This window comes from Rhinoraja longicauda, chromosome 8 (assembly GCF_053455715.1).
Source record: "Rhinoraja longicauda isolate Sanriku21f chromosome 8, sRhiLon1.1, whole genome shotgun sequence".
In the NCBI taxonomy this organism is placed as follows: domain Eukaryota; kingdom Metazoa; phylum Chordata; class Chondrichthyes; order Rajiformes; family Arhynchobatidae; genus Rhinoraja; species Rhinoraja longicauda.
In genome coordinates, this window is record NC_135960.1 from 4,740,722 (window position 1) to 4,766,621 (window position 25,900).

Below are 25,900 nucleotides of genomic sequence, written 5' to 3' on the forward strand. Positions count from 1 at the left end.
GGAGAAGGGGGGAGGAGGGAGAAGGGAGAAGGGGGGAGGAGGGAGAAGGGATGGGTGAAGGAGGAGGGAGAAGGGTGGAGAGGGAGAAGGGGGGGGGGGAAGGAGGGAGAAGGGGGAGGAGGGAGAAGGGGGGGGGAGGGATGAGTGAAGGGGGTTGGGGGTGGGGGCTCAGGCTGCTGCACCAGGGCGCTATGTAAAGGCAGTCTTCGCCGCTGTGGACTTTCTTTCCGCAGCGGTCGGGCGCCGGTCGCCGTGGACACCCACCTCCCTGACGTCCTGGTCGGCGGCCAAAGAGTCCTTGACGGCGCCGAAGAGCTCGCTGACCGACATGGCGGCGGCGGCGGCAGAGACAGCGCTTCACCGGCGATGGACCTGAGCTCTCGCTCTTCTCTCACTTTCTCCTCTCTTTCTCCTCTCTCTCTCTCTCCCTCTTTCTTTTATCTCCTCTCTCTCTCTTCTCTCCTTATTCCTCTCTTCTCTCTCTCTCTCTCCTTCTCCCTCTCCTTCTTCCTCTCCTTCTTCCTCTCTCCCTTTCTCTCTTCTCGCTCTTCTCTCACTCCTCTCTTCCTCTTTCTCCTCTCTGTCTCTCTTCTTCTTTCCTTCTCTCTCCCTCTTTCTTTTATCTTTTATCTCTCCTCTCTCTCTCTCTCTCTCTCTCTCCTTCTCCCCCTTTCTCTCTCCCTCTTTTTCCTTCTCCTTCTCTCTCCCTCTCTCTCTTTTCTCCCTCTCTCTCTTCTCTCTCCCTCTCTCTCTTCTCTCCCTCTCTCTCTTCTCACCCTCTTTCTCTCTCCTTTCCTCTTCTCCTTGGCGCCAGGCAACGAGGCGCGACCACCGAAGAGGGGGGGGTCCTTCCGAATCACTCGTCGCACTTCACCATCCTGAGATATGCCTGTTTTTATAATGTTTTGCACTATTTTATTGTTTGTTTGTACGTACACGTATTGGATGGCAGAGTAGGCTCGATGGGCTGAATGGCCGAATCTTGCTCACATTGCTTATGAACATATCTGAAAAACATGTAGTATTTAGTCTGAAGAAAAGTATATGTCTGAAGAAAAATGATGTAATATTTAGTCTTGGTCAAAAAAGCCCACTTGAAAATTTAATCACGACTCTACTCACTCCGACCTGCGCGAGATAACCACTTATCAGGTGTTTGCGCAGTAATCAACCAGAACCAGAAAGGTCTTCGAACCGAAATGTCACCTATTCCTTTTCTCCAGAAATGCTGCCTGTCCCGTTGAGCTACTCAAGCTTTTTGTGTCTATCTTCCGTTTAAACCAGCATTTGCAGTTCCCTCCTGCGCACAAATATATATAAGTTCATAAGTTATAGGAACAGAATTAGGCCATTTGGTCCATCGAGTCTACTCCGCCATTCAATCATGGCTATGAATATCAGCATGAATATTGATTTCTCTACCTTCAGGAAACCCTTGCATCCCATCTCTCTCTGTCCCTCCACCACCCTGGTCATTGTACTAGTTTCACTGTCGTCCTGGTAGGTTTAATTTTCTGTAACTCGTTTTCACCAAGCCACAGCCAACAATGGACCATTGTGGGTTCCACCTTTCCTTGATCATCATTACCTTTTGCATATCTTTCATTCATTTGTTCTAGATCTCTCTATATCATCGTCTATATCGCTCGTTTCTCTTTCCCCTCACTCTCAGTCTGAAGAAGGGTCTTGACCCGAAACGTCACCTCATCCTTTTCTCCAGAGATGCTGCCAGCCCTGCTGAGTTACCTTAGCATTTTGTGTTTAACTTCGGTGTAAAGTAGCATCTGCAGTCTCTTCCTACACATTCAATCATGGCTGATCCATCTTTCCCTAGAATTAATTGCCGCAGAAGGATGTGGAGGCCAAGTCAATGGATATTTTTAAGGCGGACATAAATAGATTCTTGGTTAGTACTGGGTGTCAGGGGTTACGGGGAGAAGGCAGGAAAATGGGGTGAGGAGGGAGAGACAGATCAACTGTGATTGAATGGCGGAGTACATGGGAGGACTGGCCTAATTCGAACTTCTTCTGTCGTTTGTCTTTTAGACCTGCACCTCCGTTGAGGCGAGCCAGGCCAACGTGTCATCGTCCAGGTCAATCAGACCTCGTTCACCATTCGGTGGCCGGTATTTGGGGCAACTGGTGACTATGTGCTCGACTGTCTGTGTTGGGTCCCCACACTCGCAGAAGGCACTGTCCACGAGACCCCACCTATTCATCGCTACTCCATAGCGTCCGACTCCTGTCCTCAAGCGATTGAGGGTTCTCCACTGCTTTCGGGGCAGGTCCTAGCCAGGGACGTCCATGTGTGAGATGCAAATGTGAGTGCTCACAAACACGATGCTCGAGACAATCTAGAGAAACAAGTATAGTTTATTTGCAAGTCTGCAGATTTGGGTGTCTCCCCTGTCGAGACACACCGAGGAGGTGTCTCCCCTGTCGAGACACACCGAGGTCGGGAAAATCCCTTCTTTTTATTCACTTCATTTTACAATTGTTACACCTTTAATTCCTCCCCTTTGGGCTCCTTCCAATCGGAGCACTGAGGTGCATAATCTACCGTCACCGCCCCTGTTGCCTTCCACATCATACAGTAATATTCATTTATTTCATTAGGCAAGCGCAGTACAGAGTAGTTCATGCCCTCCCTCTCCCCTAGTTCTCTGATTATTTTGGCCTTCCTCCCAGTTCTCTGATTATCTTCTAACACTTGTCCTTGGACTGTCACCATTTGTTCTTGCGGTTTTTTTTCTCTAGCCGAGCACGGTCTGGTCAGTTATTTCTCAGGGTCCCTTTTTTTTAGTCGAGCATGGTCGAGTCAGCTATTTCTCAGGATCCTTAGTCTAAATCAATTATCCCTTTTTACCCCTCTCTCACACATGGGTTCACCGATGTAGCCTAGATGGTTCCGCTGGTCTCTCCATCTCGTCTCGACCCAGGTGGCCAAGCCCAATTCGATCAATCAAGAGCTAGATAGAGCTCTTAAGGATAGCGGAGTCAAGGGGTATGGGGAGAAGGCAGGAACAGGGTACTGATTGAGAATGATCAGCCATGATCACATTGAATGGCGGTGCTGGCTCGAAGGGCCGAATGGCCTACTCCTGCACCTATTTATTATCTATTCTCTATTGTCTATAATTATGAGCTTCTCTCTCAACCCCATTCTCCCTTTAACCACTGACACCCCTACTAATCAATTTACATTTATAAAGTTATTTTTGAAGAACATTAATTTATAAACTGGTGTATCCCCTAAAAAAAACAACATATGCCTACAGAGCCGATGAAGTTTTAGTTTTATTTAAGATGAAGTTTTTGTTTTATTTGGTTCAAGTGGCATGTGTGTGGGGATCTACGTTGAGGCCCTTGGCGCGGTGATCGCTAAGCCCCTCCCCCCCGCGTCTCTCTCTCTCTCTGATCCGCCATTGTGGGAGCCGCAGCGTTTGGCCATGGTGAGTGTAATCCGTCGCCATCCGCCCCCAAAACCCCCTCCGGCCGGCGCCAAACCATCGTAACCGAGCGGGGGGGAGCCCGATCTAATTCTGCGGGGACATATTGAAGGAGAAATCCCGATGGTTAGAGGGATGGCGACGGTTGTAATGTCGGGGGACAGTCTGAGATGGAGGCGGGCTTCTCGCCACCCGCTCCCTCACCGACCGATCGACTTAAGACAACAGGTGCAGCAGTAGGCCATTGGGCCCTTCGAGCCTGTACGCACCGCCATTCAATGTGATCATGGCTGATCATTCTCAATCAGTACCCCGTTCCTGCCTTCTCCCCGTACCCCCTGACTCCGCTATCCTTAAGAGCTCTATCTAGCTCTCTCTTGAATGCATTCAGAGAATTGGCCTCCACTGCCTCCTGAGGCAGAGAATTCCACAGATTCACAACTCTCTGAGTGAAAAAGTTTTTCCTCATCTCCGTTCTAAATGGCCTACCCCTTATTCTTAAACTGTGGCCCCTTGTTCAGGACTCCCCCAACATTGGGAACATGTTTCCTGCCTCTAACGTGTCCAACCCCTTAATAATCTTATACGTTTCGATAAGATCTCCTCTCATCCTTCTAAATTCCAGTGTATACAAGCCTAATTGCTCCAGCCTTTTAACATACGACAGTCCCGCCATTCCGGGAATCAACCTGGTGAACCTACGCTGCACGCCCTCAATAGCAAGAATATCCTTCCTCAAATTTGGAGACCAAAACTGCACACAGTACTCCAGGTGCGGTCTCACTAGGGCCCTGTACAACTGCAGAAGGACCTCTTTGCTCCTATACTCAACTCCTCTTGTTGACACTCCCTGCTGTACATGCATGCTTCCTTTCAGTGACTGATGCACTAGGACACCCAGATCTCGTTGTACGTCCCCTTTTCCTAACTTGACACCATTCAGATAATAATCTGCCTTCTTATTCTTACCACCAAAGTGGATAACTTGTTTCTTCATAGGTTCTAGGAGCGGAATTAGGCCATTTGGCCCGTCAAGTCTACTCCGCCATTCAACCCCATGGTTGATCTATCTCTCTCTCTCCTACATAACCCCATTTCCCCTGCCCTCTCCCCCAGAACTAATCAAGAATTAATCGAACTCTGCCTATCTCTATCTTGACAGCCGTCCCACAAAACTTTCCGGATCAAGCGCTTCCTCGCCAAGAAGATGAAGCAGAACCGGCCGATCCCGCAGTGGATCCGCATGAAAACCGGCAACAAGATCAGGTGAGGGCTCCCATGTTTAGGTTTAGGTTTATTATTATTGTCACATATACCGAGGTACTACAGTGGCAAGCTTGGTTTTGCATGCGTAGGAAAGAACTGCAGATTCTGGTTTAACTGGAAGGTAGACACAAAATGCTGGAGTAACTCAGCGGGTCAGGCAGCATCTCTGGAGAGAAGGACTGAGACCCTTTGGGTAGACACAAAATGCTGGAGTAACTCAGCGGGTCAGGCAGCATCTCGGGACCGAAGGAAAGCGTGATGTTTCGGGTCGAGACCCTTCTTCAGACTTCAGCTTTCCTTCTCTCTCGAGATGCTGCCTGACCTGCTGAGTTACTCCAGCATTTTGTGTCTACCTTCCAGTTTTGTACTGTTCTACTTCCTGGTCCTGTCTGACAAGAGGGATCAGGGCGAATAAGGACTTTTCGGAAGCCTGATAACGGGATTAAGCTGTCCTGAGTCTGGAGGTGCGTGGCAAAAAGGGCACTAATTAAACGCAAGCATTTTGTTTCAGGACCAGAGAGAGTTCCTGGCGCAGATGAGCTTGATTAGCTCGAATGGGGCTGAATGCATAATAAATCTTATAAAAAAGAGATTGTGTAGGAAGGTAACTGCAGATGCTGGTTTAAACCGAAGATAGACACAAAATGCTGGAGTAACTCAGCGGGACAGACATTATCTCTGGAGAGAAGGAATAGTTGGTTTTGGGTCAAGACCCTTCTTCAGAAGATTGGGCAGCTTCATAACAAATAAAGTCAGGGTATTGTTTCATTGGAAGAAGGCCGCAGAATGTTCCAACATTTAGAAATCGGGGTGTCCAAGGGCAAGAAACCAAACACCGACCGACCTGACTGGCCAGTAAACGTGCGGGCAAATGCAATGTGTGTTCTTGTCCTGTAAAGTAGGTTAGACTTGCAGCAACCAAACAACGACCCACAGATGGACATAAAATGCTGGGTTAACTCTAGATTCATTGAATGTGGAGGCTGGAATTTGTATGGTGCTGCTGGGCATCATAAGTTATTGGAGCAGAATTGGGCCATTTGGCCCATCGAGTCTACCCTGCCATTCAATCATGGCTGACCTATCTTTCCCTCTCAATCCCATTCTCCTGCCTTCTCCCCATAACCCCTGATATTGGCCTTGGGCTCCAGCAGTTAACTCTCTGTAACTGCTTATAGTGTATGCGATTCCTTTACTAATTTTCCACGTGCTAACCTGGATTGTGAGAGGGATGCAGAGTGGTTCAAGATGGGAATATAAACAGATTAAGTGAAATGGATGCAGGGCAGCTACACTGATGAGGTTTCCCCTGGGCTGTGGTGTTTACCGCCAGGGGATCTTCCTCCATCTCCCATCATAGATGAGGCCTCACTCGTGTCTCGGTACCCCGCAGCCCCAGCTCCCCCTCCCCCTGGTCGGAACACAGAGTCCCCCTAGTCCTTACCTTGCACCCCATCAGCCGTCGCAAACAACAAATAATTCCGATATTTCCGCTACCTCCAACGGGATCCCACCACTAGCCACATTTTCCCATCTCCACCCCTTTCCGCCTTCCGCAGAGACCGTTCCCTCCCCAACTCCCTGGTTAACTCATCCCTTCCCACCCAAACCACCCCCTCCCCAGATACCTTTCCTAGCAACCACAGGAGATGCAACACATGTCGCTATACCTCCTCCCTCGACTCTGTCCAGGGACCCCGACAGTCCTTTCAGGTTAGGCAGAGGTTCACTTGCACCTCCTCCAACCTCATCCACTGTATCCATTGTTCAAGATGTGGACTCTTATACATCGGCAAGACCAAACGCAGACTGGGCGATCAGTTCGCGGAACACCTTCGCTTAGCCCGCGTGAACCAACCTGATCTCCCGGTTGCTGGACACGTTAATTCACCTTCCCATTCCTACACAGACCTTTTTGTCCTCTGTCTCCTCCATTGTCAGAGTGAGGCTAAACGCAAATTGGAGGAACAGCATCTCATTTTGCTTGGGCAGTGGTATGAATATTGATTTCTCTCACTTCAGGTAGCCCCAGCATTCCCTCCCCCACCCAAGTTGCACTAGTTTCTTGTTTTCCCCCTACAAACAGCTTACAATGGCCTGTTTCCTTTTTCATCGTTACTTTATTGCACATCTTTCATTCGTCGTTCTTTATCTCTCCACATCACCATCTATATCTCTCGTTTCTCTTATCCCAAGCCAGTCTGAAGAAGTGTCACGACCTGAAACGTTACCCATTCCTTCTCTCCAGAGGTCCCGCTGAGTTACTCCAACATTTTGTGCCTATCTTCGATCACATAAATAAGGGCTTTCTTCATCCAGGGGGGTTGAATCCCTGAATTATGTAACTAAGATGAATGTGGAGGTTCAGTCACGGTATGTTGAGGACAGTGATCATTAAAAATATAAAAATCCGATCATTACGGCATGTGAGGATAGTGTGGGAAGGTGATGCTGAGGCAAAGGATCGCCCATGATTTTATTCGTTGACAGAGCGGGAATTTCTTGTTCTGAAGTTGAAGTCAGGGCTGATAAATGTTTTTTTGTTCTGGCAGAGGCTAGAACTCTAGTTTAGTAGCAGGGCATTTATAACGTTGGAGAGCTAGATAGAGCTCTTAAGGATAGCGGAGTCAGAGGGTATGGAGAGAAGGCAGGAACGAGGTACTGATTGAGAATGATCAGCCATGATCACATTGAATGGTGCTGGCTCGAAGGGCCGAAAGGCCTGCTCCTGCACCTATTGTCCAAAAGATAAGATGATAATTCAGGGTAGTGATTTGTCATTATAGAGACATAGTTTGCTTTAGCAAAGACTTTTAGTGATACAGCATGGAAAACAGGCACCTAGCCCACCGAGTCTGCCGACCAGCGATCACCCCGTACACTAGCACTATCCTACACACTAGGGACAATTTACAATTTACACACTAGGGACAATTTACAATTTACAATTTACCAAAGCCAATAAACCCACAAACATGTACGTCTTTTGAGTGTGGGAGCAAACGGGAGCACCCGGATGTAGTAAATCCACGTGGTCACGGGGAGAACGTGCAAACTCCGTACAGCCAGCACCCTTAGTCGGGATTGAATCAGTTAGGTTTTGATAAGAAATAACGGTTTTCACTGGAATGGAATAGATCATCAAATCCTAATGGTACTTGCACTATAAATAAAGAAAGCTATTGTAGTAATAGATATTAGGAAACTCAAACTGACAAAGATATCCTTAAAAACAAATTCATTGTGTGTTTGTTAGAGGTCTTAAAACTTCATTGTTCTTTGCTATTGTTTAGGATTTTGTTTGTGTGTAATGAGGCAGGTTAAATGAATGCCATTTTAAAGTATTCTCGGGAAGAATAATCATAAAATGATAGAATTAGCATTTAATTTCAAAATGGGAAGCCTGGTTTTAACCTTTAGATAAAGGTAGTTACAAAGCAGAGTCAGCTAAAGCGTACTGATGAATAGATTAAAGGTTAGGATGTAGAAATGAATGATCAGGTGGATGATCAGCCATGATCACAGTGAATGGCGGTGCTGGCTCGAAGGGCCAAATGGCCTCCTCCTGCACCTATTTTCAATGTTTCTAAACAAGGATTCCACTCAGACTTTAGATGCGGGCCATTAGTTTGCTTAGTGCATTTTCTCCAGCAATAATAAAATCCCACAAAATCCCAGGTGTTGGTTTACACAAAAAAAGTACACAAAATGCAGGCTGATAGGTCCCAACCTATCCATGTTCTCCAGAGATGCTGCCTGCCCTGCTGAGTTATCATATCATATATCATATATATACAGCCGGAAACAGGCCTTTTCGGCCCTCCAAGTCCGTGCCGCCCAGTGATCCCGGTACATTAACACTATCCTACACCCACTAGGGACAATTTTTTACATTTACCCAGTCAATTAACTTACATACCTGTACGTCTTTGGAGTGTGGGAGGAAACCGAAGATCTCGGAGAAAACCCACGCAGGTCACGGGGAGAACGTACAAACTCCTTACAGTGCAGCACCCGTAGTCAGGATCGAACCTGAGTCTCTGGCGCTGCATTCGCTGTAAAGCAGCAACTCTACCGCTGCGCTACCGTAACGTACACTTTGTGTCCTTAAAAAGTTTGAATTGTCTCTGGGGCTGAGCAAAAATATATTCCATTGAGAGAGGGGAACAAATATTTGCATCTGTCGTTGTGGTAGATCAAATGTGTAGGAAGGAGCTGCAGATGTTGGTTTACACTGAAGATAGACACAAAATGCAGGAGTAACTCAGCGGGACAGGCAGCATCTCTGGATAGAAGGAATGGGTGACATTTTGGGTCAAGACCCTTCTTCAGTAACAGAACATTGTGGGGGAGAAAGGGATGTGGGATTGTAATATTGCTGGAGAAAATGTACTAAGCAAACTAATGGCCTGCATCTAAAGTCTTAGTGGAATCATTGCTTGTGATCGTACAAGATTCCTGAGATTCTGAACAATCCTGGATGGTTGGAAATATGCAGATGTAATGCCCCTGTTCAAGGGACAGTGAGGAGAACATTGCCAAATATCAAAGATAGACATAAAATGCTGGAGCAACTCAGCAAGGCAGGCAGCATCTCTGGATGGAAGGAATGGGTGACGTTTCGGGTCACTGAAACATCACCCGTTTTGAACCGAAACGTCACCCATTCCTTCTATCCAGAGATGCTGCCTGACCCGCTGAATTGCTCCAGCATTTTATGTCTCTTCGGTGTAAGCTAGCATCTGCAGTTCCATCCTACACATTGCCAATTATAAGCTGCTCCACGATGAGGTCATTTGGAAAATCTTGAACCATGTTGACTGTGCGCTGATCGCAGTGGGAAATTGTGTTCAGATTGATTTATTAATGTTCTTTGAAGATCTAACGGTGAATGAAAGGAAACCAATACTTGTAGAATATGGAATTTTCCAAGGGATTTGATACACTACCATGTAGGAGAGTACCAGACAATTTAAGATCATTTGGCATTGAATATAACACATTGGCACAGATAATGAAGATGTATGGGGATCTAGATGTCATTTTTGTGTCAGTACGAAAGACTACAATGACTTGGATGACAAAACTATATTGTAGCATAAATTACAGTTGATAAAAGAGACAACTGAAATTTAACAGATGGAAGTCTTCTGAATGGTAAAGCGAGGCTCTACAGTTTTTCAGTGATTGCTGTTTGGTGTGGACTCGGTGGGCCGAAGGGCCTGTTTCCACGCTGTATCTCTAAACTAAATTAAACTAAACTAATGAAGGGCTAAGGATGGCTTCAGAAGACTGACCAATAAATATCTATTTTCAAACATCAACATTTTGGTGAAGATGCTGGTTTAAATCGAAGATAGACACAAAATGCTGGAGTAACTCCACGGGACAGGCAGCATCTCTGGAGAAAAGGAAGGGGTGATGTTTCGGGTCGATACCCTTCAGACAAAATCAAAATTGTGGTGATGTTGAATATTGTGGACCTTGAGAGACGTGGCCAGCACTTGTATGATGAGTGGAATGGGTTCTCTGGTGCTACAATTTAATATTACAGGATATATGGTTAGGGATAAAAAAAACACAAGGCTTGCATTTGGATAAAACTTATGACAACTCAGATGCCTATGGAAAGCATTGAGACCCAAGTCTCCAGTCGGTAAAACTCCATAAATAGTAGTATTAGAAGTGACTAATATAGAATGTTTTACACCCAACTGATTAGACCATGAAGGTATTTATTCAGAAAATGCTGGAGTAACTCAGCAGGTCAGGCAGCATCTCGGGAGAGAAGGAATGGGTGACCTTTTGGGTCGAGACCCTTCTTCAGGGGAGAAAAGATGAGGTACGAGGGTAAACTAGCCAATAATATAAAGGAGGATAGCAAAAGTTTTTTTAGGTACGTGAAGAGGAAAAAAATAGTCAAGGCAAATGTGGGTCCCTTGAAGACAGAAGCAGGGGAATTTATTATGGGGAACAAAGAAATGGCAGACGAGTTAAACCGTTACTTTGGATCTGTCTTCACTGAGGAAGATACACACAATCTCCCAAATGTTCTAGGGGCCGGAGAACCTAGGGTGATGGAGGAACTGAAGGAAATCCACATTAGGCAGGAAATGGTTTTGGGTAGACTGATGGGACTGAAGGCTGATAAATCCCCAGGGCCTGATGGTTTGCATCCCAGGGTACTTAAGGAGGTGGCTCTAGAAATAGTGGAAGCATTGGAGATCATTTTTCAATGTTCTATAGATTCAGGATCAGTTCCTGTGGATTGGAGGATAGCAAATGTTATCCCACTTTTTAAGAAAGGAGGGAGAGAGAAAACGGGTAATTATAGACCAGTTAGTCTGACATCAGTGGTGGGGAAGATGCTGGAGTCAATTATAAAAGACGAAATTGCTGAGCATTTGGATAGCAGTAACGGGATCATTCCGAGTCAGCATGGATTTACGAAGGGGAAATCATGCTTGACAAATCTACTGGAATTTTTTGAGGATGTAACTAGGAAAATTGACAAGGGAGAGTCAGTGGATGTGGTGTACCTCGACTTTCAGAAAGCCTTCGACAAGGTCCCACATAGGAGATTAGTGGGCAAAATTAGGGCACATGGTATTGGGGGTAGGGTACTGACATGGATAGAAAATTGGTTGACAGACAGAAAGCAAAGAGTGGGGATAAATGGGTCCCTTTCGGAATGGCAGGCAGTGACCAGTGGGGTACCGCAAGGTTCGGTGCTGGGACCCCAGCTATTTACGATATACATTAATGACTTAGACGAAGGGATTAAAAGTACCATTAGCAAATTTGCAGATGATACTAAGTTGGGGGGTAGTGTGAATTGTGAGGAAGATGCAATAAGGCTGCAGGGTGACTTGGACAGGTTGTGTGAGTGGGCGGATACATGGCAGATGCAGTTTAATGTAGATAAGTGTGAGGTTATTCACTTTGGAAGTAAGAATAGAAAGGCAGATTATTATCTGAATGGTGTCAAGTTAGGAGGAGGGGGAGTTCAACGAGATCTGGGTGTCCTAGTGCATCAGTCAATGAAAGGAAGCATGCAGGTTCAGCAGGCAGTGAAGAAAGCCAATGGAATGTTGGCCTTCGTAACAAGAGGGGTTGAGTATAGGAGCAAAGAGGTCCTTCTACAGTTGTACCGGGCCCTGGTGAGACCGCACCTGGAGTACTGTGTGCAGTTTTGGTCTCCAAATTTGAGGAAGGATGTTCTTGCTATGGAGGGCGTGCAGCGAAGGTTCACTAGGTTAATTCCCGGAATGGCGGGACTGTCGTATGTTGAAAGGCTGGAGCGATTGGGCTTGTATACACTGGAATTTAGAAGGATGAGGGGGGATCTTATTGAAACATATAAGATAATTAGGGGATTGGACACATTAGAGGCAGATAACATGTTCCCAATGTTGGGGGAGTCCAGAACAAGGGGCCACAGTTTGAGAATAAGGGGTAGGCCATTTAGAACGGAGATGAGGAAGAACTTTTTCAGTCAGAGAGTGGTGAAGGTGTGGAATTCTCTGCCTCAGAGGGCAGTGGAGGCCAGTTCGTTGGATGCTTTCAAGAGAGAGCTGGATAGAGCTCTTAAGGATAGCGGAGTGAGGGGGTATGGGGAGAAGGCAGGAACGGGGTACTGATTGAGAGTGATCAGCCATGATCGCATTGAATGGCGGTGCTGGCTCGAAGGGCTGAATGGCCTACTCCTGCACCTATTGTCTATTGTCTATTGTCTATTGTCACCCATTCCTTCTCTCCTGAGATGGTGCCTGACCTGCTGAGTTACTCCAGCATTTTGTGAATAAATACCTTCGATTTGTACCAGCATCTGCAGTTATTTTCTTATGATTAGACCATGATTTCTTCATCTCATGCAAAAGACACAGCTTCAACAATCTGGTTTGAACCAGTGTCTTCCTTAAAATATTCTCTCTGCCATTTAATTGGAATAAAAAATATCAAATTACTGTAGTCTTTCTGAGCTTTGTACAGAGTATATGTCTACTACAGTCATTACTTATTCAGTATTAATAATCTTAAAGCTTCCGCTCCATTACTAATGCTTAAAAGCTGATATTTTACATTTCTGACTAATTGATCTTGGCGTAATGGATACGAAAATGTTCTGACCTGAGGCAGCTGGCTGGAGTTAAAGATACAAATTGACATGCAGCTCCTGAGCCTGAAGTCTGTGCAGTCAGCTTGGCAGTTAACTGAGGCCATACAGAAGCTGAAGACGCAGCCCAGATCATCACGCAAACAGACTCCCTTCCAATGACTCCATCTACACTTCATGCTGCCTCGGCAAGGCCAGCAGCATAATCAAGGACCAGTCTCACCCGGACTTCCCTCTTCTCCCCTCTCCCACCAGGCAAGAGGTATAGAAGTGTGAAACACACACCAGATTTAGGGACAGCTTGTTCCCAGCTGTTATCAGGCAATTGAACCGTCCTATCACCAACTAGACAGTGGTCCTCACCTCTCATCTACCCCATTGGAGACCTTCAAACTATCTTTTATCGGAATGCACTGGACTTCATCTTGCATTAAATGTTATACCCTTTATCCTGTATCTGTTCACTGGATGGTTTTATTGTAACCGTATTTAGTCATTTAGTATAAGAAAATAACTACAGATGCTGGTACAAATCGAAGGTATTTATTCACAAAATGCTGGAGTAACTCAGCAGGTCAGGCGGCATTTCAGGAGGAGAGAAGGAATGGGTGACGTTTCGGGTCGAGACCATTCTTCAGACTGAGGTGTTTAGTCATTTCGCTGACTGGATAGCACGCAACAAAAAAGCATTTCACTACCTCAGTACACGTGACAATAATAAACTTATCAAAAAGCATGGCATATTCTGTTCCTAGGAGGATATTGGGAAACTGGTTCATTTTGTGACAGTTCTGGCTATTTTCTCTTGCTGACTATTGGAAAACTCCCTTCCTTGCTTGGTTGAAATTCAGACCAGTTGTGGTTTAATATTCATGCCTTGGTTTGTAAATACCCCAGCCCACTGCACTAAGCTGTTCAGCTTTGCGGGTGAGGGGTTGTGGTACCTCATTATATTTTCTCTTTTTTTAATTTTTGTTTGGAAAGTACAATAATTGGTCTCCAAGCAAGTCAGTTGGCTAAATGAATCTAACCAGTCTAACCCACAGTCTAAGAATAATGGGGAGACCATTTAAAACTGAGGTGAGAAGAAAGTTTTTCACCCAGAGAGTTGTGAATTTATGGAATTTTCTGCCTCAGAAGGCAGTGGAGGCTAATTTACTGGATGAATTTAAAAGAGAGTTAGATGGAGCTCTAGGGGCTAGTGGAATCAAGAGATATGGGGAGAAGGTAGGCACGGGTTACTGATTGTGGATGATCAGCCATGATCACAATGAATGGCGGTGCTGACTTGAAGGGCCAAATGACCTCCTGCACCTATTTTCTATGTTTTCACTGTCCTGTAAAGCAGGTCTGCAATTGCAGCGCTTCCTTCAATGTGGTGCTGTCATTAATCCTGCTGAGATCAACTGCTGTCTGAATGTTGTACTTCCATCTTACTGCCTTGTGTGGTGAGATAAGACTTCAACAGCCACATACCAGGTGCTGAATCACTTCAGCCTGTGAATGTTTGTATGATGGTGATGACGATACTTTATTGTCACAGTGAAATTCTTTGCTTTTGCATACAAAGTATACAAAGTCGCCGACAAAGCTACAAAAAGTACTCATCCGTTCTAAGATAGGAAAAAAAATGTATGGAAAAAAAACTGCAGATGCTGGTTTAAATCGAAGGTAGACACAAAATGCTGGAGTAATTCAGTGGGTCAGGCAGCATCTCTGGAGCGAAGGAATGGGCGACGTTTCGGGTCGAGACCCCTCTTCAGACCCGAAGAAGGGGCGCGACCCGAAAAGTCACCCATTCCTTCTCTCCCGAGATGCTGCCTGACCCACTGAGTTACTCCAGCATTTTGTGCCCACCCTCATCCATTCTTTGTCTCCCGTGTGCTTGTCGGGATATTCCATCTTACACGTGCACCTACAAACTTGCATGACGTTAAATTCCATATGTCTGCTTGTAAAGGAATGTGGAAAGAGCTAAAATACATGGACTCACTGCTGTTTCTTGCTCTCCCAGGTACAACTCCAAGAGGAGACACTGGAGGAGGACCAAACTGGGCTTGTAAAATCATTCATGCCGTGGGCAAAACTTCAGGAGCTGTAACTCCCAATTTATATCATCTACCAAGAGCGGCAATGGAATTGCAAATCTGATCAAGCTCTGGGGACAAAACTTTGTTTTCTTTTGTGGAAAAATAAAATTATTGAAATATTTGGCAGTTGAATGTATTAATTCAAATTAATAAAGCCAATTTTTAGATGTAGTTGTTCAAGTGAAAGGAGACAAAGTGCTGGAATAACTCAACGGGTCAGGCAGCATCTCTGGAGAACATGGATAGGTGACGTTTCAGAGTGCTGGAGTAACTCAGTGGGTCAGGCAGCATCTCTGGAGAACATGGATGGGTGACGTTTCAGAGTGCTGGAGTAACTCAGCGGGTCAGGCAGCATCTCTGGAGAACATGGATAGGTGACGTTTCACAAAGTGCTGGAATAACTCAACGGGTCAGGCAGCATCTCTGGAGAACATGGATAGGTGACGTTTCAGAGTGCTGGAGTAACTCAGCGGGTCAGGCGGCTTCTCTGACGAACATGGATGTGTGACATTTTGGGTTAGATCCTCATTCCTGCCTGGGTTTCAACCAAGCTGCAATCTCGTTAGAAATTCCAATTGAGCACCAGGTTTTAAACACCTTTAAAGCGGTGCTAATGTGAGATAGTCCAGGTTTAGCTGGTTGGTGGGGCTTTTCAGATTGCTGTTAAAAGAAATTTTCTCAACATTCAATTCAATATTTACCACATTCAAGTTAAAGTAAAAATATCAATTTCAGGTGTTTAACCATAGATTTAAGATATAAATGGAAAAATCAATATGCAGAGTAATTATAGGAATTTGTATCAATTTACCAGCAGACATACTCCACTTTAGACCGTTACAGTGAACGGTTGCAGGCATTGAAAAAACATGGATCTTGAATTCTTGATGGGGGTTAGCTTTACTTTTTCAATTTTTATTTTGGTTTGGAGATGCAGCATTGACACAGACCAAATGATGTAGGAAGGAACTGCAGATGCTGGTTTACACCAAAGATGGACACAAAATGCTAGAATAACTCAGCGGGTCAGGCAGCATCGCTGGAGAAAAGAGGTGACGAGTCTGGATAAGGGTCTTGACATGAGACATTACATCTATTCCTTTTCTCCAGTGATGCTGCCTTTCCCGCTGAGGGAAGAACTGCAGATGCTGGTTTAAATAGAAGATAGGCACAAAATGCTGGAGTAACTCAGCAGGATAGGCAGCATCACGGGAGAAAAGTTACTTCCTACATCATATCATATCATATATATACAGCGCGGAAACAGGCCTTTTCGGCCCACCAAGTCCGCGCCGCCCAGCGATCCCCGTACATTAACACTATCCTACACCCACTAGGGACAATTTTTTACATTTACCCAGCCAATTAACCTACAAACCTCATTTGGTCTGTTACCATGCTGCATCTCCAAACAACAACAAAAATTGAAAAATTTCTTGAATCCTGCTCAGCCCCATAGCAGAAGCTATGTCGCGGGGCTGGAAACTTGAAGTGTCCTGAGCTAATTCTGCTACCACCATCATCTATTGTACAAGTGATGGCTCCCACTGATTGTTGTCGGATGCTTGCGCCCCCAGTTTCAGGATGGATGATGACAGTGATGTAACATTTGAAACATGGATGATGGACACGAAAGAAGAATCCTGCTCACAACTTCCTCAATGATTTGCACATTTGGCACCAAATGTCTGCATCCATCCAAGACGTTTCTTAATCTCATCCCAAACTGGCAATGTGCAAAAAATAAAGTGTACACAACACATTGGTTTTATTTTAAATAAAAATTAATTCCTTTATTATTTGAAAGAACTGGAAGGCAACTGAAGCCTAGTAAATGTCAGTACAAGCCAACAGTGGATCATTCTTGCTGACATCTTGCATCTATGATATTACTGCACTGACTGAAGGAATAAAATTAAAAGTAAGGCTCTCGTACAGATGGGAAAAAAAAGAGTAATCCCACACTCCCAAACACAATAAATCGAACTTCACACACACAAGAGCAACTGTCAAGTGGGGAAAAACAGCCAAAAATCAGATTATTTTCTTTGTGGAGGAATAAAGTAAATTACAACTATAAACAAATCTTCAACATACATTATAATAGAATTAATTGGGGATGGGGAAAGAATGCTTGGTTTCCATCTTATTGTGCTGATTTAAAGTAATTCCTTAATATAAATAAGCAGATTTAAAAGGTAGGGGAAGTAAGTTTGACAAAGTGACCTTAAGCCCATTTTTTTTGTTGCACCAATCCTCAGATTGTGATACTTGCCTACAATCTACAGAAGACGAAATTAAAGAATACTTTGAAGGGTCCAATGACTTGAGTATTGGGAGACACCAAGATTGAGGCTATAAATATGAATCCAAACAAGCAGAATATATAACTCGTGATTACTAGTTGGGGTTAAACAGGTGGATTTAAGGGAAATTCAAACAGTGACATGAGCCAGACGGATGTGCGGGGGGTGCCCATTATTAATAAATATATTTTAAATGTTACGCATGGAAGGAAGAAAGACGCCACTGAGATCACCTAAAGGAAGATGATGCAACTTGATTGACCATACAAGCACTCTACAGTCTCCCAAGAGTGAGCGCAATCCTTGCCAGGTCAGTGCACCACGCAAGGAATGTGCAAAGACCTCCTGTTGTGTGGTGGCACCAGAACATAGCAGCAGCTTTTGACATCCTCAAAGAACGACAAGTGCAATTCTGGAAAGCATTTACGGGTATTTTTTCCCCATTTTCTTTCAAAGGGACAAATGTTTCAAGAATTCCACAAGTCTGTAGAATACAACAGTTCTCCAGAAAATTGGCGCTATTGTTGTCTTTAAAGCAATTTCCTCAACATTCAGTTTAACATTTGCCAGAGATTCCAGCTGAAAAGTAAAAAATATCAGTTTCAGACGTCTAACCACGTAGATTCGAGGAATAAACAGAAAATTTAATGTACAAAGGAACTATAGAATATTCTACAGCCAGCCTGCCAACCAAGGTTCATGATGGGAGAAGAGTTCCGACCCATCCTTTTTCTCCAGAGAAGCTGCCTGATCTGCTGAATCACTCCAGCACTTCATGTCTATCTAATGTTTGATCTTGGACCTGCACTTCAATCCCCACTGAAATCCAGTACCTTGGAGGTGGTGCAAATGAGACTCTTCAATAACATTCAAGACTCCAAAAAGACGATAGATTCCTGCTGATACAGCCCGTTCCTCTTAACTCGGACATTTTATTGGTCCAGCATGTTGTGCTTCAAGATTGCTTTTAACCATCTTGCACTGATTGTGTACAGGGCTCAGCACGATAATAGACACAATTAACCTAGACATTACATCCAATAACCCACGCGATCCTCTGCAAGAACATCAGATTGCATTCCCCAGTCCAAATGGTAATTGTGTGACCATGGTTAACTTGGGCAGGGGGGAAGTGTACAAAAGCTGGCTTCATAGATGCCAGTGGTCCCAATTTCCCAGTGTAGACGCTGGAAATAGATCCTCGAGTGTTTCACTTTCCCTGTTGGGGAGCCAAGTCTAAAAGCCAAGATCATAGTTTCCCTTTCTGCACCTCATCTCCACAAAGCCTCCTGGAAACCTAATCCTTAGCAAGGCACGCAGCGTTTTGTAGTTTAAACCTCTGCGTGCCTTGCCAAGCAACATGATTCAACGGATTAAGGGATGATCCCAATATTGACTGGACTGTGGTGAATGAACCATTTTGGTGTGGATGTGAGGTTACTGCTATACTGTTAAAGCTGTGCTTTTCCAATTGTTCAAAACACTCAGGGGAACAGTGTGCTTTTGGAGGGTGGGGGTACACTATTTTTGTCCTGTAAACTGCAGATCATTAATTATGATTGGCGATGAACACTAAAGACAGAAGCAACCATCCTACTACAAAACAAGGACACCAAAGATTATATGGTCTCTCGGACGCACAAGGAGCCCAAATAAATTGATAACGTGAGCATCAAAAGAGAGAGTTCCGAACCGTGCCTCTGGTTACGCTGGAGAGGAAATGTCCCAGACAGAGTGAAAATATCTAGTGAAGGATGAGCTGATGGAAATTATTGGTGATTTTGAAAACGAATCTAATTAATTCAATACTCTGGGTGTCACAAGGGGCAGGATCATGACACGCACACACAACTATCTAGAATCTGGTGAAGAAAGTCTTCCATGAAGCTCAGTTGATCAAAGGCAGTGTTGATAAGCCCCACGATATAATGCACGGTGAATTCAGACCAGAGTCTATTCACTGCAATGTTAATCTGGATTACAAATTAGTCACAGAATCACGATCTTGATCATTTATCACCACCACTTTACTCAATTCTTCACCCATTTCCAATGAAGTGATTCATGTTGCTACTTTGGGTGTTTAAAAAACAAAAAGAAGTTTGCTTTTAGGTAATTCAGGGCTCTACTTTCCCCATCAATGTTATGCTGTCTTCTGTCTCTCCCCCAATCTCGATTAGGTAGAGAATGTGTAATACAAGTTTCGTTTAGAGATCCAGTGCAGAAGCAGGCCCTTCGGCCAACTGAGTCCATGCCGACCAGCGATCCCCGCACACGAGCACTATCCCACACACACACGAGGAACAATTTACAATTAGACCAAGCCAATTAACCTACAACTCTATGGGAAAACAAAACTGCAGATGCTGCTTTAAATCGAAGGTAGACACAAAATACTGGGGTAACTCAGCGGGTCAGGCAGCAGACAAGGGTCTCGAACTGAAACGTCACGCATTCCTTCTCTCCCGAGATGCGGCCTGACCAGCTGAGTTACTCCAGCATTTTGTGTCCAACCTACAACTCTGCACGTCTTTGGAGTGCGCGAGGAAATCGGAGCTCCCGGAGAAAACCCACACAGGTGACGGGCAGAACGTACAGACAGCGCCTGCAGTCAGGATCAAACCCGGGTCCTTGGCACCCTCAGGCAACGACTCTACTGCTGTGCCCTCACATTATACACAAGAGTAGAATTCCAGAACCTACTCAGCCAAATCAAGATTGAGAACGGGCGGGAAAGATTGTGCACAAACCCCCATGGTCTCCCACAATCTGGGACGGAGTTGGACCCTGGGAGTTAACACAGTGCAGACCACAGGTCCTTACACACCCTGGCACAAAGCCATTCATGAGTTGGTGTTCACACTTAAAAACAACTCCACGTTGCTAACTCGGGGGCTGAGTGCTTGCCCAGTGCGTTCTAACTCCAGCTCTTTCCTAACAACGCAATGCCTCGTCTATGTGTCGGAAAAAAACAAACTGCAGACGCTGGTTAAAATTGAAGGTGGACACAAAATGCTGGAGTAACTCAGCGGGTCAGGCAGCGTCCAAGGAGCGAAGGGATGGGCGATGTTTCGGGTCGAGTCTGAAGAAGGGTCTCGACCCCAAAACGTCACCCATTCCTTCGCTCCGTAGATGCTGCCTGACCCGCTGAGTTACTCCAGCAGTTTGTGTCTGCCAATGCCTAGTCTAGAACATTGCAGCCGATATTATATTGACTAATCTCAGCTTCATTCCACAATCCCTTTCTGCTGCTGCCCAAACCTAGTGGGATTTGTATCTCTCACTCTCTGCATCACTCTCGGCTCGGAGGTCATACAAGAGCTAAGCCAAGGTAAATTGCCACACAGTCCCATTTTGTAGGTGCAACAACTACAACAGGCTGGGAAGGGGGCGCCCAAGTTAGTGGACTGGTACTTTTGGTCCCACAGTGTCCACGCAAGGGATGTCCGCTGGAACAGGCGAGTCCCAGGTAACGGTCACGTGAAAATGAAGGTAGTGTTAGATACGAGGAACCGCTGGTTTACATTGAAAAAAAACCACACATAAACTTCTGGAGTAACTCAGCCGGTCAGGCAGCATCTCATGGAGAGGCAGGAGAACACGGACAGATGACATTTCGGTTCGGGACATCGGAGATGGTCCAGCACTTTGCTGTTACTCCGGCACTTTGCGCCTCTTTTTGAAGTTATTGTTTCACGGTGGGGGGGGGGGGGGGGGGGGGGGGGGGAGACAGGAATTTGCACCCATTTCCCCAAAAGAGACTGCAAGGCCGAGAAAGAGAGAGAGAGAGAAAGAGAGAGAGAAAAGGAAAACGGTCCACAGTTAAAGAGGAAGGGGTGGTGGAGGGGAAATCTCAAGTGCAGAGTCAACACATTAGCACAGTACTTCTATCCCACCTCGTTCACCCTCACCAGGGCAGTACTCAGCACAATAACACGGAAACCAGTCCACCTGCCTGGGGGGGGGGGGGGGGTGCAAGCTTCAAAGCAACGGCTGTTGAAAGTAGTTAGAGTGTTGTTGTGGGAGAGGCTGGGCTTGGACGGCCATAGGGTAACCTGCAGCCAGGGCTGCACTGATGCTAGTGTTCTGGTAGGCAGCAGACATGTCGGCGCCCAGGCCCACTTGGCCCGCGTAGGGAGTGGCAGGTCCAGCCGTCACCTGATGGCTTGCTGCTTGACTCATGTACGTTGGTGGTGCTCCAGCGCTGTTCAACAAAAATAAAGTCGAGTTAACGTTAGCACGAGGAAGGAACTGCAGATGCTGACTGACACCAAAGACGGGGCGCAAAATGGTGGAGTAACCCGGGGCGGTCACGGTGGCGCAACGGTAGAGTTGCCGCCTTACGGCGAATGCAGCGCCGGAGACCCGGGTTCCATCCCGACTACGGGTGCTGTCTGCATGGAGTTTATACGCTCTCCACGTGGGTTTTCTCCAAGATCTTCAGTTTCCTCCCACATTCCAGAGAAGTGCAGGTTTGTAGGTTAATTGGCTTGGGAAATGTAAAAATTGTCCCAAGTGGGTGTAGGATTGTGTTAATGTGCGGGGATCGCTGGTCGGCGCGGACTCGGTGGTCCAAAGAGCTTGTTTCCATACTGTATCTCTAAACTACACTAAGTGGAACAGGCAGCATCTCTGGAAAGAAGGAATGGGCGACATTTCGGGTCAAAACCCTTCTTCGGGTTGCGAGTCTGGGGAGATCTCTCGTTTTCACACCTTAGCCTTCCATATCTCTGGGTTTCTCCCTCTCCCCTGACTTTCAGCCTGAAGAAAGGTCTCGACCCGCAATGTCACCCATTCTTTCTCTCCAGAGATGCTGCCTGCCCCGCTGAGTTACTCCAGAATTCTGCTGAGTCCATCTTTGGCGAAACGCAGCCAAAGACTAAAGATATTTCGTTCAGTTTCGAGCTGCAACAAGGAAACAGGCCTTTCAGCCCACCAAGTCCACGCCGACCATCGATCACACACTAGTTCAGTGTTATCCCACTTTCTCATCCACTCCACTTGGGACTATTTACACAGATTCCAATTAACCTACATCATCGGGATTTTAGTTAGTTTTAGTTTTAGTTGAGATGCAGCTTGGGATCAGGCCTTTGGGCCCACCTATTCCGTGCCGCCCTGCAATCACCCCATACACTAGCAGTATCCTACACACATCCTAAACGCTAGGGACAACCAAGGCCAATGAACCTACAAACCTGCACGTCTTTGGATTGTGGGAGGAAGCCGGATTACCCGGAGAACACCCACGCAGTCACACGGAGAATGTATAGGCAACAGCCGTAGTCAGGATCAAACCCGTGTTTCTGGAGCTGTGAGGCAGCTGCGCCACCGGGATGTGGGAGGAAACCGGAGCACCCGGAGGAAACACATGCGGTCACAGGCCAGACGTGCAAACTCCACACAGACAGCACCCGAAGTCAGGATGGAACCTGGGTCTGTGGCGCTGTGAGTGTCCAGCGGGTGATGGGAACGCACTGCCAATGGAGTGGTCGAATCAGACACGGCAGAGGCATTGAAGTGGCTTTTAGACAGAAAGATGAGCAGGCAGGGAATGGAGAGATATGGATCACGCGCAGGCAGATGAGGTTAGTTTACTTTGACATCATGGTGCTGAGGCTGTGTTCCTATTCTGTACTGTGCGAATGTGTCACCACAGCCAAACCCAAATGTACACTTCTGCCAGAAGCCGAGAAAATTAATCTATTTTGCGGATGGCACTTGGGGGTTCATCCTTTACGATCACTTTACGATAAGTGATAGGACCAGAATTGGGCCATTTGGCCCATCAAGGGGGTATGGGGAGAAGGCAGGAACGGGGTACTGATTGAGAATGATCAGCCATGATCACATTGAATGGCAGCGCTGGCTCGAAGGGCCGAATGGCCTCCTCCTGCACCTATTGTCTATAAGTCTACATCGCCATTCAATCATGGCTGATCTATCTTTCCTTCTCCTGCCTTCTCCCCATAACCCCTGACGCCCGCACTAATCACGACTGTACCTTAGATAGGGTGCCTGAGTGCTCTGGTTTGCATTCGGGGGCAGAGATTGCATTGCACCGATCTGTTCAGGTCCTATGCTGTAGCCCTGGGCGATTCCAGCTGCCATGTAGGTGGCGGTCTGAGACTGTCCCGGGTACACCTGCGGAGAGCAAAAGGCAAGGAGGGCTGAAAAATCAACATTCGTGAACGCAGCCCAGACCATCACGCAAACCAACCTCCCTTCCATCAACTCCACCCACACTCCATGCTGCCTCGGCAAGGCCACCAGCATAATCAAGGACCAGTCTCACCCCGGCCACTCCCTCTTCTCCCCTCTCCCATCAAGCAAAAGATACGGAAGTGTGAAAACGCACACCTCCAGATTCAGGGACAGTTTCGTCCCAGCTGTTATCAGGCAACTGAACCATCCTACCACAACCAGAGAGCGGTCCTGACCTATTATCTATCTCATTGGAGACCGTTGGACTATCTTTGATCGGACTTTATCTTGCACTAAACACGTTTCACTTTATCTGTACACAGAGGACGGCTTGATAGTAAACATATACAGATGCTCCTCGACTTATAGACAATAGACGCACGAGTAGGCCATTCGGCCCCTTCGAGCCAGCACCACCATTCAATGTGATCATGGCTGATCATTCTCAATCAGTACCCCGTTCCTGCCTTCTCCCCATATCCCCTGACTCCGCTATCCTTAAGAGCTCTATCTAGCTCTCTCTTGAATGCATTTGGAGAATTGGCCTCCACTGCCTTCTGAGGCAGAGAATTCCACAGATTTACAACTCTCTGACTGAAAAAGTTTTTCCTCATCTCCGTTCTAAATGGCCTACCCCTTATTCTTAAACTATGGCCCCTGGTTCTGGACTCCCCCAACATTGGGAACATGCTTCCTGCCTCTAACGTGTCCAATCCCTTAATAATCTTATACGTTTCGATAAGATCCCCTTTCATCCTTCTAAATTACAGTGTATACAAGCCTAGTCGCTCCAGTCTTTCAACATATGACAGTCCCGCCATTCCGGGAATTAACGTAGTAAACCTACGCTGCACGCCCTCAATAGCAAGAATATCCTTCCTCAAATTTGGAGACCAAAACTGCACACAGTACCCCAGGTATGGTCTCACTAGGGCCCTATACAACTGCAGAAGGACCTCTTTGCTCCTATACTTAACTCCTCTTGTTATGTAGGCCAACATTCCATTGGCTTTCTTCACTGCCTGCTTTACCTGCATGCTTCCTTTCAGTGCCTGATGCACTAGGACACCCAGATTGTACGTCCCCTTTTCCTAACTTGACACCATTCAGATAATAATCTGCCTTCCTATTCTTACCACCAAAGTGGATAACCTCACACTTATCCACATTAAACTGCATTTGCAATGCATCCGCCCACTAACACAACCTATCCAAGTCACCCTGCAACCCCATAGCATCTTCCTCACAGTTCACACTGCCACCCAGCTTTGTATCATCTGCAAATTTGCTAATGGTACTTTTAATCCCTTCTCAAGTCATTAATGTATATTGTAAATAGCTGCGGTCCCAGACTTGCGATGCTTCGACTTACGATATTTTGACTTTATGATGGTGGCGCAGCGGTAGAGTTCCCGCCTTACAGCGAATGCAGCACCGGAGACCCGGGTTCGATCCCGACTACGGGTGCTGTCTGCACGGAGTTTGTCCGTTCTCCCCGTGACCTGCGTGGGTTTCCCCCTAGATCTTCGGTTTCCTCCCACACTTCAAAGACGTACAGGTATGTAGGTTAATTGGCTTGGTGCATGTGTAAATTGTCCCTAGTGTGTGTAGGATAGTGTTGATGTGCGGGGATCGCTAGTCAGCGCAGACCCGGTGGGCCGAAAGGGCCTGTTTACGCGCTGTATCTCCAAACTAAACGGCAGTGAGCCGCAGCTCCCAGCCAGCCATGCGATCAGGTGTATTAAATGCATTTTCGACGTACAATATTTTCTGTTTCCGATGGGTTTATCGGAACATAACCCCATTGTAAGATGAGGAGCACGTGTATAGTCTTTCTGCAGACTGGAATAACAGGCAACAATAAAGCTTTCGCTGTACCTTGGCACACGTGACAATAAACTAAACTACTACAAATATCATTGGGGAAAAACAGTGTAGATGATATTGCACGAATAATGGCGATTTGGTTGCAGAATTAACCACGGATATGAAAAAAAACCATGCTGGAAGAACACAGTGGACCAGGCAGCATCTGTGGAGGGAAATGGACAGACCATTTCTACGTGGCCACCCTTCTTCAGACGGGAGACACAAAGAACCCACAGATCCTGATTAACACAAAAAAAAGACACAAAATGATGGAGTAACTTAGGGGTCAGGAGCACCTCTGGAGAACATGGATAGGTGATGTTTTGGGAATGGGTCCTTAAGACTGTAAGGGCAAGAAGAACCTGACCAGAAACGTTAGCTATCCATGTTCTTCAGAGATGCTGCCTGACCCGCTGAGTTACTCCAGCACTTTGTCTCCCTGCTGGATGGAACTGATGGAATAGAGAGGAGATAGGTGTTAGAGGGAAGAGGAATTCTTTTGCTTACTTGTTCACTTGGTCCTGACCCAAACTTTCACCTGTCTGCTCCCTCCACAGATGCTGGCTGACCCACTGAGTTACTCCAGCATTTTTGGCTTTT

The 25,900-nt window shown here is 46.2% G+C and overlaps 3 protein-coding genes across 5 annotated transcripts in view; 1 reads left to right on the forward strand and 2 right to left on the reverse strand.

The window, feature by feature from the left end:
* Positions 1 to 816, reverse strand: part of tsn (translin) — a 12,626-nt gene extending 11,810 nt beyond the window's left edge. The window contains exon 1 of the mRNA XM_078403285.1: positions 265 to 816. Coding sequence (XP_078259411.1) covers positions 265 to 330 — 66 coding nt within the window. The 5' untranslated portion in view covers positions 331 to 816. The remainder of the gene's footprint in view (positions 1 to 264) is intronic.
* A 1,473-nt stretch (positions 817 to 2,289) lies between these two features.
* rpl39 (ribosomal protein L39) lies at positions 2,290 to 15,042 on the forward strand. Its single transcript, XM_078404371.1, has 4 exons — positions 2,290 to 2,321; positions 3,335 to 3,452; positions 4,612 to 4,715; positions 14,846 to 15,042. Exons 1-4 carry the CDS (start codon positions 2,305 to 2,307, stop codon positions 14,892 to 14,894), a joined length of 288 nt encoding a protein of 95 aa, XP_078260497.1. The 5' UTR covers positions 2,290 to 2,304; the 3' UTR covers positions 14,895 to 15,042.
* Positions 15,043 to 16,715: 1,673 nt separating this feature from the next.
* The window catches only part of stam2 (signal transducing adaptor molecule (SH3 domain and ITAM motif) 2), a 67,911-nt gene continuing 58,726 nt past the window's right edge, over positions 16,716 to 25,900 (reverse strand). For all 3 annotated transcript variants that reach the window (XM_078403289.1, XM_078403288.1, XM_078403287.1), the window contains 2 exons: positions 23,232 to 23,371; positions 16,716 to 21,431 (listed from right to left, as the gene is read on the reverse strand). In XM_078403289.1, the coding sequence (XP_078259415.1) occupies positions 21,209 to 21,431; positions 23,232 to 23,371 (363 nt within the window). In that variant the 3' untranslated portion in view covers positions 16,716 to 21,208. The remainder of the gene's footprint in view (positions 21,432 to 23,231; positions 23,372 to 25,900) is intronic.

What these genes read in the sequence shown, in the direction of transcription:
- rpl39 (XM_078404371.1), top strand. An exon ending in AGCCGCAGCGTTTGGCCATG is followed by an intron (nt 3,453 to 4,611) that starts GTGAGTGTAATC and finishes CTATCTTGACAG; the next exon opens with CCGTCCCACAAAACTTTCCG. An exon ending in AAAACCGGCAACAAGATCAG is followed by an intron (nt 4,716 to 14,845) that starts GTGAGGGCTCCC and finishes TTGCTCTCCCAG; the next exon opens with GTACAACTCCAAGAGGAGAC.